Source organism: Boleophthalmus pectinirostris, unplaced genomic scaffold (genome assembly GCF_026225935.1).
Source record: "Boleophthalmus pectinirostris isolate CB_2022bp ecotype Guang Dong unplaced genomic scaffold, ASM2622593v1 HiC_scaffold_23, whole genome shotgun sequence".
In the NCBI taxonomy this organism is placed as follows: Eukaryota; Metazoa; Chordata; class Actinopteri; order Gobiiformes; family Gobiidae; genus Boleophthalmus; species Boleophthalmus pectinirostris.
Window position 1 is genome coordinate 23850930 of NW_026571207.1, and position 12945 is coordinate 23863874.

A 12945-nucleotide genomic window follows, 5' to 3' on the forward strand; every position below is an offset into this window, starting at 1 on the left:
GAGTCTGGTTTGAAGCGAATGATTTCTCTTTTTAAAACCATAAAGTAATAGGCCGACAAAACTCAGACCCTCATTTCCGTTTCCTACTTTAACTTCAGCTGGTTTACTGAGGCAGTCTCGCAAGCTTTTATTATTTATTTTTTAACGAATTTGAAGATGCTGATGATTATGGAACAAAGAGCGTCTAACGCACAAAGGACGGGGCTGCTGCTGACCACGTTCGTGTATTTGACCCTCTCGTGGAGCGGCGCATTTGCGCAAATACGATATGCGATATTGGAAGAAGTCAAGGAAGGTACAGTTGTGGGGAATGTCGCCAAAGACCTGGGATTAGACAAAGGGACATTAAAAGACAGAAAATACCGGATTGTGACTGATGCTAAAGACCCACATTTCCGTGTAAATCCAGATGACGGCACCCTCTACGTGAGCCGAAAGGTAGACCGCGAAGAAGTCTGTGACGGGAGCAACACATGTGTATTAAATCTTAAAACTGTGCTGGAGAATCCTCTCGAAATTCACTATGTTTCTGTGGAAATATTGGACGTAAATGATAATACCCCGAGCTTTCAATGGAGCGATAAAACGATAGATATTTTCGAGTCTGTTACAAGCGGGAAAAGCTTCCTATTACAACCTGCGCGAGACCCCGACAGTGGAGTTTTTTCTGTACAAGAATACAAATTAAACCCCAACGATCATTTCCGTTTAGAAGTAAAGGATAAGGGAAAAGAAGGGAAAACACCAATTCTAATATTACAGAAGCAATTAGACCGTGAGAAAGCACGTAGACATTCTTTAGTGCTGACAGCTTTAGATGGAGGAAAACCGCCTAAATCTGGTCAGATAAATATTATAATAAATGTTTTAGATGTCAACGACAACGCACCCAGTTTTACTAAAGACTCTTACTCTGTGACGCTGACTGAAAACGCCCCGGTTGGCACAACAGTGATACAAATGAATGCAACTGATTCAGACGACGGTGTAAACGGAGATGTGGTATATAGAATTAGTGACAATGTCATGCAAGAAATATTTGAAACATTTGAAATAATTACATCAACGGGTGAAATAATTGTTAAAGGAGAAATAGATTTTGAACAAAATGATGAATATGAAATTGAAATTGAAGCATCAGACAAAGGCCTTCCCCCACTAACTTCAGAAAAACAATTAATAATAAAAATAGTAGACGTGAATGATAATGCGCCTGAGATTGAAGTCACCTCGTTTTCCAGCTCCATTCCTGAAGACTCTAGGCCCGGGACTACTGTGGCTCTGATCAGTGTTAATGACAGAGACTCTGGTCTGAACGGGAAAGTGACATGTACAATAGAAGGAGATGTTCCCTTTACACTGTCTCCTTCCCTACAGGACAAAATGTTTTCACTCGTGACTAAATCCGCTCTGGACAGAGAGACACAGTCACAGTATGTACTGTCCATAGTGGCCACAGATCACGGCCAGCCCTCACTTAAATCTGAAAAGAATATTTTAATTGTAATTTCAGATGTGAACGACAACAGCCCAGAGTTTGTCCTTAAACCTTATAGTTTTTATATCACTGAGGGCAATGAAGCAGGAGCACAGTTGTTTTCAGTTCAAGCTAATGATGAAGATGAAGGTGAAAATGCTCATATTTCTTATCATATTTACAGAGATGGAAGTGCAGAACATAAAGTGACTTCATTTCTTAATATTAATAGTGAAAATGGCCAAATCACTGCTCTGAAAAGCTTTGACTTTGAGACATTAAAGTCTTTCCAGTTTCAAGTCGTGGCCTCAGACTCTGGGACTCCGTCACTGAGCAGCAACGCGACAGTGCACGTGTTCATCCTGGATCAGAACGACAACGCTCCAGTCATTCTGTATCCAGTCAGGTCTAATGGTTCTGCTGAAGGAGTGGAGGAGATCCCCCGCAATGTGAACGCGGGACACTTGGTGACTAAAGTCAGGGCCTATGACTCTGATATCGGATATAACGGCTGGCTGCTGTTTTCACTGCAGGAAGTGACTGACCACAGTCTGTTTGGGTTGGACCGCTACACAGGACAGATCAGGACACTTCGCTCGTTCACAGAGACAGACGAGGCCGAGCACAAACTCGTCATACTGGTCAAAGACAATGGCAACGTGTCCCTGTCAGCTACAGCTACTGTGCTCGTGAAAGTGGTGGAGCCCAGAGAGGCTTTTGCAGCTTCTGACGTTAAGAGCTCCTCTAAAGACTCTGAGGACACTAACGTGACTTTTTACCTGATGATAACTCTGGCCTCGGTCTCAGCTCTGTTCATTCTCAGTATCATTGTGCTGATTGCAATGCAGTGCTCCAAGTCCAGCACTGACTACACCTCCAAGTACTTACAGGACACAAACTATGACGGGACTCTGTGCCACAGCATCCAGTACAGATCTGGAGACAAGCGCTACATGTTAGTTGGACCCAGAATGAGCGTAGGATCCACTATAGTCCCAGGGAGCCAAGCCAACACACTGGTGCTGCCTGACAGGAGGAGGCCCTCTGAGGAGGTAAGACATACATACACTAACCTCAGTTTTATTATTATTTTATTTCTTAAACAATTTTTAAGATCATTCAAATTTCATCCGCCGGCCAGTTGTCCTTAGGCCCTTTATAAACTGACAGAAATGTCCTAAACTATGTCTCTGCTTTTAAATAGTGAAAGAATGTTTTCCGTGTTTGCTCTTTGCTGAAGTAGAAACATCTGGTTGTATTATTTAGCAATGAGGCTGTAGTTTGGCGAGCAGTAAAAACACTTCATAATGGCAGTGCATATGTATTTCTGAAAATCATCACACTATACCAACTATTATGTTTGTAGAATCCGAACGTGACGGGATTGCAGATCAACAATGTTACTTGCTGTGTAGTCGTAATTTTCATTAAACTCTTAAATCTATCCATTTACCCACCAAGAATGCAAATGTTAAAACGCTACATGTTTGTCTCACCACTAAAGATCGTAGCCAGTAATAGGGTGATAAAGGATATGTTAAAACCAACTGTGTTGTGCAAGATTTAGCATGATTAAGATCAGACGCTGTCCATGGTCCTAACGACACAAAGGCTCGTGTAAAGGCTGCTACACCTTATACCTTTAGAAACACAAACCCATGAGGTATTTTTGGCTCGTCCATGAATTTTACCGATCACTATCGAAGCCCTCTGTATATGGATTACCACGTGGGGGCACTGTTGTATCAAATCCAGCTCTGCTATGTCCCTCCCAACAAAAAACCTTTTGTTCAAATCGGTGCATCATTCACTACGAACAGATGCACTGTCTCAAGTAAGTGTGTTGTTTTCAATTAGTGCACTTGTTACTGTCAGTTAAGTCAACAGTAGACATGGACATAATGTCGACAGCAAGAATCTGCTCGTGGGTCACTTTGTGCTTGACTCTGTTGACGCTTTTTGGACGCAGTACTTTGGCTCAGATCAGATACTCTGTTCCGGAGGAGGTCAAAGACGGGACTGTTGTTGGAAATGTTGCAAAGGATCTTGGTCTTGATGTTTCCTCGTTGGGTGAGAGACGGTTCCGTATTTCTGACACAAATAACGCTATATTTGCTGTAAACGCTGATAATGGCGCTTTGTACGTCCACGGGCGCATTGACAGAGAGCAGCTGTGTCAGGGCAGCGGTACGTGTCTGATGGAGCTGAAGGTTCTGGTGGAAAACCCTTTGGAAGTTCACTATGTGGTTGTAGAAATCACGGATGTAAACGACCACGCGCCCACCTTTCCCAAAAGAAATGAAACTATAGAAATAGCGGAACATACACTGGCTGGAAATCGATTTCAGCTACATCCTGCTCGTGATCCCGATGCAGGAATTAACTCCATTCGCACGTACACTTTATCTGCAAATGAACATTTTGACGTGAATGTTCGTGAGAGTGATTTGAGTAAAACTCCGTTTTTGGTTTTAAAGAAACCTTTAGATCGAGAACAAAGCAAGACACATTATCTGCTCCTTACCGCTGTTGATGGAGGTAAACCCAGAAGATCAGGGACACTAAATGTTACAATTATTGTTCTAGACAGTAATGATAATAGACCAGTTTTTACACAAGAGGTTTATGAAATTTCACTTCGAGAAAATGTTGAAATAGGAACTGTAGTAATAACTCTCACTGCAACTGATGCTGACGATGGGATTTATGGGGAAATTGAATATAGTCTGAGAGAATCGCTGATTCAAGTGTAAAAAACGTATTTCAAATGGATAAAATTAGCGGACAAATAACAACAAAAGAGCAAATAAATTTTGAAGAAACAGACCAATATGAATTAGACGTAGAGGCTTCAGATAAAGGCACGCCCCCATTAAAAGGTGAATGTAGAGTTATTATAAAAATCATAGATGTAAATGATAATTCTCCAGAAATAGACGTGACTTCTCTGTCAAACACAGTGTCTGAAGACTCCAAACCAGGGACAGTTGTTATCACTAATCAGTGTCAACAGACAAAGACTCTGGTGTCAATGGTAAAATCATCGCTCACATAACAAACAACGTGCCTTTTGAACTCAAACCCTCGTATAAAGAAAACACATATTCAGTTGTCACTAAGGATTTCCTGGACAGGGAGGAGGTGTCACATTATGACATAACTATAAAAGCCACTGACTGTGGGGAGCCTCCTTTATCCACCACTAAAACTCTGAGTATTCAGATATTAGATGTAAACGACAACAGTCCACAGTTTGAACAAAATCCTCTGTACTTTTATATTGTAGAAAATAACGTGGCAGGGACGTCACTGTTCTCTGTAACTGCATCAGACAAAGACAAGAATGAAAACGCAGATATTTCCTACAGCATTGCGCGTGCAGGACAGGAGAAGGACGTGACGCTCTTTTTAAACGTGAACGCGGGAAAATGGTCAAATCACTGCTCTGAAAAGCTTTGACTTTGAGACATTAAAGTCTTTCCAGTTTCAAGTCGTGGCCTCAGACTCTGGGACTCCGTCACTGAGCAGCAACGCGACAGTGCACGTGTTCATCCTGGATCAGAACGACAACGCTCCAGTCATTCTGTATCCAGTCAGGTCTAATGGTTCTGCTGAAGGAGTGGAGGAGATCCCCCGCAATGTGAACGCGGGACACTTGGTGACTAAAGTCAGGGCCTATGACTCTGATATCGGATATAACGGCTGGCTGCTGTTTTCACTGCAGGAAGTGACTGACCACAGTCTGTTTGGGTTGGACCGCTACACAGGACAGATCAGGACACTTCGCTCGTTCACAGAGACAGACGAGGCCGAGCACAAACTCGTCATACTGGTCAAAGACAATGGCAACGTGTCCCTGTCAGCTACAGCTACTGTGCTCGTGAAAGTGGTGGAGCCCAGAGAGGCTTTTGCAGCTTCTGACGTTAAGAGCTCCTCTAAAGACTCTGAGGACACTAACGTGACTTTTTACCTGATGATAACTCTGGCCTCGGTCTCAGCTCTGTTCATTCTCAGTATCATTGTGCTGATTGCAATGCAGTGCTCCAAGTCCAGCACTGACTACACCTCCAAGTACTTACAGGACACAAACTATGACGGGACTCTGTGCCACAGCATCCAGTACAGATCTGGAGACAAGCGCTACATGTTAGTTGGACCCAGAATGAGCGTAGGATCCACTATAGTCCCAGGGAGCCAAGCCAACACACTGGTGCTGCCTGACAGGAGGAGGCCCTCTGAAGAGGTAAGAGATAAACTTCAAACATGTATTTTCTAACCACAAATCCCTTTAGTTGACCATGGACTGTATATTTTTAAACAGTAATCACGTGGCAGTGAAGAACAAATGTTGGCCAGAAGTACTTGGTTTTGTGAAATAATTGACATTTTTATGATTAGATGGCTTTTTGAAACATTTTCCCTTTGAATGAGACGATGTTATTGATCACTCTTCCTGAGATCCTTTCTTTCAGTGTAAATGGTGCTTAAAATCTCTATTTGATTAGCCTAGTCACTGTTTTGATGATATCTTGTTCTCCTGTTGTTTTATTACTACATTCACAGTCCATAATATTGATTTTGAGCAAAATCATATTCACTAATAAAAAGGAAAAAGTCATTGCATCAATCTTTCATAATATTTACTGGCATCAATTTCCTGCTTTGCTTGTTTCAACACATGTTAAAGGAACTGTGTGTTACTCGCAGTCTTGCTTTGTTTTCCTTTTAAGTTACTACAGTCAGACCTGAACCTGTGTTACTTGTACCTAAATCTGCTGTTGAAAGACCCATGCACATTTTTGTCATTCTCAGTGTATGGACAGGCAATGTGTCATGTGAAAGCTCAGAAACACCTCAGTGTAAACGAACTGAGTCATGAATAATGATTAACTGCATATACTAGGGTTCAGGCATTGGATTCAGATCAGAGAGAACTTTTAAATTTGGCAACCCAAATGAGCAACTCATATGAAGCTCCTGCTGCCTTGTAATTGAAAAATCGTTTCAAGAAACAAAATTTCTAATCAATTGGACAACATGTCAAATGTTCTTTGTAATTAGGAATAAATCAGCATTAGAATTGTTGTTGATAAAAGCTATATTAATGCACTTTCAATATTTGAAGGAAAGTCATACATTTTATCTTGTCTGAATTGATTATTTGGAAAACATTACTAAGACTGTCTTGAAAAGTATTCAACAGACTTTTTTAACGTCAGTCCTGCCGCTGACCGTGGTGCTGAAGTAACAACACTGATGCAAGATGTAGAAATCCACTTTCTCCCAAATTCCATGCTGTGCACAATGGTTGGTGTACTTTTTTGGCAAATATCAGTGTTAAAATGTAGAATTATTTTTTAGTTTTATGAGTGACCAGAAGGTGGCACTAACCGTCAAGGAAACCTCTGCTCCATTTTGTCCCTCCTCTCACAGATCCTTTTGTTTCTTTTTGACTGAAGCGTTGTAGTTACTTGTGTGTTCAGTTACTCTGGATTAGTTGTCGCTTTCGTGGCTACAGTTACAGTCAACATAAATATATGGATCTGTGAACAATGATGGAGATTAAAAGGCCATTTGCAGTGGGAATCAGCGCGTGGATCGTTTTTGTGTTCGGCTCTACTGCTGCTTTTTGGACAGTCCGTTTTGGCTCAGATCAGATACTCTGTTCCGGAGGAGGTGAAGGACGGGACTGTGGTTGGAAATGTGTGGCAAAGGATCTTGGTCTTGATGTTGCCTCTTTGGGTGAGAGACGGTTCCGTATTTCTGAAACAAAGGACACTATATTTGCTGTAAACTCTGATAATGGCGCTTTGTACGTCCACGGGCGCATTGACAGAGAGCAGCTGTGTCAGGGCAGCGGTACGTGTCTGATGGAGCTGAAGGTTCTGGTGGAAAACCCTTTGGAAGTTCACTATGTTGTTGTAGAAATCACGGATGTAAACGACCACGCGCCCACCTTTCCCAAAAAGAATGAAACTATAAAAATAGCGGAACATACCTTATCTGGAAAACGATTTCAGCTGCACTCTGCTCATGATCCTGACGCAGGGATGAACTCAGTTCGCACGTACAGTTTGTCTGCTAATGAACATTTTGACATTAATATTCGGGAAACTGATGGTGAAAAAATACCATTTCTAGTTTTGAAAAAAATGCTGGACAGAGAAAAAAGCAGTGAACATTCTTTAGTGGTCACAGCGGTTGATGGAGGTAAACCCCAGAGGTCAGGCACACTTAATGTTACCATTATTGTTCTTGATATTAATGATAATAGACCAGTTTTTAGTCAAGAGATTTATGAAATTACAGCGAAAGAAAATCTACAAACAGGCACGTCAATTTTTAAGCTCACAGCTACAGACCCAGACGAAGGAACGAATGGGGTAATTGAATATAGTCTGGCAAAAACATTAAAGCAAAGAATATTTGATATTTTTGAATTAGACACGAAAACTGGTGATATTTTTGCAAAGGGACAGATAGATTATGAAGAAAAAGATTTCTATGAACTGGAAGTACAAGCTTCTGATAAAAGTACGCCTCCATTAACAGGTGAATGTAGAGTTATTATAAAAATCATAGATATAAATGATAATTCACCTGAAATAGACGTGACTTCTCTGTCAAACACAGTGTCTGAAGACTCCAAACCAGGGACAGTTGTATCACTAATCAGTGTAACAGACAAAGACTCTGGTGTCAATGGTAAAATCATCGCTCACATAACAAACAACGTGCCTTTTGAACTCAAACCCTCTTATAAAGAAAACACATATTCAGTTGTCACTAAGGATTTCCTGGACAGGGAGGAGGTGTCACATTATGACATAACTATAAAAGCCACTGACTGTGGGGAGCCTCCTTTATCCACCACTAAAACTCTGAGTATTCAGATATTAGATGTAAACGACAACAGTCCACAGTTTGAACAAAATCCTCTGTACTTTTATATTGTAGAAAATAACGTGGCAGGGACGTCACTGTTCTCTGTAACTGCATCAGACAAAGACAAGAATGAAAACGCAGATATTTCCTACAGCATTGCGCGTGCAGGACAGGAGAAGGACGTGACGCTCTTTTTAAACGTGAACGCGGAAAATGGTCAAATCACTGCTCTGAAAAGCTTTGACTTTGAGACATTAAAGTCTTTCCAGTTTCAAGTCGTGGCCTCAGACTCTGGGACTCCGTCACTGAGCAGCAACGCGACAGTGCACGTGTTCATCCTGGATCAGAACGACAACGCTCCAGTCATTCTGTATCCAGTCAGGTCTAATGGTTCTGCTGAAGGAGTGGAGGAGATCCCCCGCAATGTGAACGCGGGACACTTGGTGACTAAAGTCAGGGCCTATGACTCTGATATCGGATATAACGGCTGGCTGCTGTTTTCACTGCAGGAAGTGACTGACCACAGTCTGTTTGGGTTGGACCGCTACACAGGACAGATCAGGACACTTCGCTCGTTCACAGAGACAGACGAGGCCGAGCACAAACTCGTCATACTGGTCAAAGACAATGGCAACGTGTCCCTGTCAGCTACAGCTACTGTGCTCGTGAAAGTGGTGGAGCCCAGAGAGGCTTTTGCAGCTTCTGACGTTAAGAGCTCCTCTAAAGACTCTGAGGACACTAACGTGACTTTTTACCTGATGATAACTCTGGCCTCGGTCTCAGCTCTGTTCATTCTCAGTATCATTGTGCTGATTGCAATGCAGTGCTCCAAGTCCAGCACTGACTACACCTCCAAGTACTTACAGGACACAAACTATGACGGGACTCTGTGCCACAGCATCCAGTACAGATCTGGAGACAAGCGCTACATGTTAGTTGGACCCAGAATGAGCGTAGGATCCACTATAGTCCCAGGGAGCCAAGCCAACACACTGGTGCTGCCTGACAGGAGGAGGCCCTCTGAAGAGGTAAGATCACAAAGTAATGAACCGTGTTTATACATAACAAACATATTAAGTAATATAAACCATCAGTAATGTACTCCACTGTACACAGGTAAAACTGCGGTTGCTATGTCTTTGCTTATAACAAATCTTAGGAATCTATAGCAGCATCAACAAGGTTAATACTGTAGATTGCTTAGGGGAATATTTGGTCGGAAAATTGAAAAAAGATTTTTGTCAGTGTAATTATCATGTTGTTTCTCGCCATGCTGACTCAACATATATTCAATATCAATGCAACTACTTATATGTTTTCCACCTTTTTGTTTTAAAATAGTGATTACCGCTGTTTCAGAGAGCAAATGACAAATAACCAGCACTTGGGCTGGGGTAATGGAATGGTATCCAAATGTAAAAATAAGTAAATAATACAAAAATCTGTAAAACATATTTTGGTTGGATAAAAATTTAATTTTGTCTATTCTTCAAAGCTGTTTATGAAAGTGTTATAAGCCTAATGGTGCTGAAATAATGATAATGGTTTTAGATTAAATTTGAATTTGATATTAGACAGAGTTCTGCACACACTCTCTTTCTCCTGCCCTCTGCTGTTTGTACTTACCTCATGTAATTAGGGGCCGGTTGTGAGTTCAAGTACTTCAGTGTTCTTTGACAGTGGTTTCATAGGATACTGGATACGTTTGTAAAATACAGTATTTTCTGGGTCCTTTCTTGGAAGTTTATCAACTACAGTGGACCTTGCACAGGTGACGTTTTGGTGTAAAATCCAGTTTTCTAGAAGCAATCTATGTACCTATGTTGGGATTTCAAATATAAGAATGCAGTATTTCAAATATAACAATGCAGTAGACAGTAAATGTAGCAGTGGGATATTTGTAAAGTATATTTCCTCTGACCTAAGAGCTCTACTTGATCATTAGGTGGCGCTATTTCATGTGAAAAGCCCTGCGCCACATCGTACCTCCTCTTTCAGATCCTTTTGTTTCGGTTTGACTTGAGGGTACTGTGTTCGTTTGTCTAAGGCTTTACTTTGGATATTTGGCTTTTTAGTGACTTCAAAAACTGTCATCACGGATAAATGAATTTATGAAAAATAATGGAGATGAAGAAACCATTTGTTCAGAGAAAATATTCGTGGATCACTTTGTTCTCTTTTCTATTGCTGTTTTTTGGGCAGTGCGCTTTGGCTCAGATCAGATATTCTGTTCCGGAGGAGGTGAAGGACGGCACTGTTGTTGGAAATGTCGCAAAGGATCTTGGTCTTGATGTTTCCTCTTTGGGTGAGAGACGGTTCCGTGTTGTTTCTGAAACAAATGACGCTATTTTTGCTGTAAACGCTGATAATGGCGCTTTGTACGTCCACGGGCGCATTGACAGAGAGCAGCTGTGTCAGGGCAGCGGTACGTGTCTGATGGAGCTGAAGGTTCTGGTGGAAAACCCTTTGGAAGTTCACTATGTTGGTTGTAGAAATTACTGATGTAAACGACCACGCGCCAAGATTTCCCTAAAACAAATCAAACGTTTGAAATTGGAGAAGCACACTTTGCCAGGGAAAACGATTTCAGCTACACCCTGCCCACATGATCCCGACGCAGGAACAAATTCGATCCGCACGTACACGTTTGTCTGCAAATGAACATTTTGAAATTAATATTCGGACAAAGTGACTTGGTGAAAAAATACCGTTTCTGGTAATTTAAAAAAACCTTTAGACAGGGAACAGAGCAGCACACATTCTTCTGCTCCTTACAGCGGTTGATGGGGAGGTAAACCCAGAGGTCAGGGACACTGAATATGTTACCATTATTGTTCTTGGACAGTAATGATAATAGACCAGTTTTTACTCAAGAGGTTTATGAACATTCACAGTGAAAGAAAATTTGGAGAAAGGAAATGTAATATTTAAGTTAAACGCAACAGATGCGGACGAAGGGAATAAATGGAGAAATTGAATATAGTCTCGGGGAAAACATTGAAGCAACGATATTTATAAAACATTTGAAATTAAACACGATTAAACAGGAGAAATTGTCACTAGAGGCCCAATAGACTTATGAAGAAAACTGATTCATTATGAATTAGAACGTAGAGGCTTCAGATAAAGGCACACCTCCATTAACAGGCGAATGTAGAGTTATTATAAAAATCATAGATGTAAATGATAATTCTCCAGAAATAGACGTGACTTCTCTGTCAAACACAGTGTCTGAAGACTCCAAACCAGGGACAGTAGTTTCTCTCATTCGCGTCAAAGACAAAGACTCTGGTGTCAATGGTAAAATCATCGCTCACATAACAAACAACGTGCCTTTTGAACTCAAACCCTCGTATAAAGAAAACACATATTCAGTTGTCACTAAGGATTTCCTGGACAGGGAGGAGGTGTCACATTATGACATAACTATAAAAGCCACTGACTGTGGGGAGCCTCCTTTATCCACCACTAAAACTCTGAGTATTCAGATATTAGATGTAAACGACAACAGTCCACAGTTTGAACAAAATCCTCTGTACTTTTATATTGTAGAAAATAACGTGGCAGGGACGTCACTGTTCTCTGTAACTGCATCAGACAAAGACAAGAATGAAAACGCAGATATTTCCTACAGCATTGCGCGTGCAGGACAGGAGAAGGACGTGACGCTCTTTTTTAAACGTGAACGCGGAAAATGGTCAAATCACTGCTCTGAAAAGCTTTGACTTTGAGACATTAAAGTCTTTCCAGTTTCAAGTCGTGGCCTCAGACTCTGGGACTCCGTCACTGAGCAGCAACGCGACAGTGCACGTGTTCATCCTGGATCAGAACGACAACGCTCCAGTCATTCTGTATCCAGTCAGGTCTAATGGTTCTGCTGAAGGAGTGGAGGAGATCCCCCGCAATGTGAACGCGGGACACTTGGTGACTAAAGTCAGGGCCTATGACTCTGATATCGGATATAACGGCTGGCTGCTGTTTTCACTGCAGGAAGTGACTGACCACAGTCTGTTTGGGTTGGACCGCTACACAGGACAGATCAGGACACTTCGCTCGTTCACAGAGACAGACGAGGCCGAGCACAAACTCGTCATACTGGTCAAAGACAATGGCAACGTGTCCCTGTCAGCTACAGCTACTGTGCTCGTGAAAGTGGTGGAGCCCAGAGAGGCTTTTGCAGCTTCTGACGTTAAGAGCTCCTCTAAAGACTCTGAGGACACTAACGTGACTTTTTACCTGATGATAACTCTGGCCTCGGTCTCAGCTCTGTTCATTCTCAGTATCATTGTGCTGATTGCAATGCAGTGCTCCAAGTCCAGCACTGACTACACCTCCAAGTACTTACAGGACACAAACTATGACGGGACTCTGTGCCACAGCATCCAGTACAGATCTGGAGACAAGCGCTACATGTTAGTTGGACCCAGAATGAGCGTAGGATCCACTATAGTCCCAGGGAGCCAAGCCAACACACTGGTGCTGCCTGACAGGAGGAGGCCCTCTGAAGAGGTAAATACATTTTAAAGATTTAGTCCTTCTCCGTTTTCTTTGTACCTTACACACGTGGCTACTCTGATTTAACA

At 41.9% G+C, this 12945-nt stretch overlaps 1 protein-coding gene and 2 pseudogenes across 1 annotated transcript; all 3 read left to right on the top strand.

The window, feature by feature from the left end:
- The first annotated feature begins 156 nt into the window (after positions 1-156).
- On the top strand, positions 157-2628 carry LOC129410569 (protocadherin beta-15-like). Its single transcript, XM_055159045.1, has one exon. It carries the CDS (start codon positions 157-159, stop codon positions 2626-2628), a length of 2472 nt encoding a protein of 823 aa, XP_055015020.1.
- A 741-nt stretch (positions 2629-3369) lies between these two features.
- LOC129410570 (protocadherin gamma-A12-like) lies at positions 3370-9459 on the top strand (annotated as a pseudogene).
- A 1024-nt stretch (positions 9460-10483) lies between these two features.
- On the top strand, positions 10484-12886 carry LOC129410571 (protocadherin alpha-2-like; annotated as a pseudogene).
- The last annotated feature ends 59 nt before the right edge of the window (positions 12887-12945 follow it).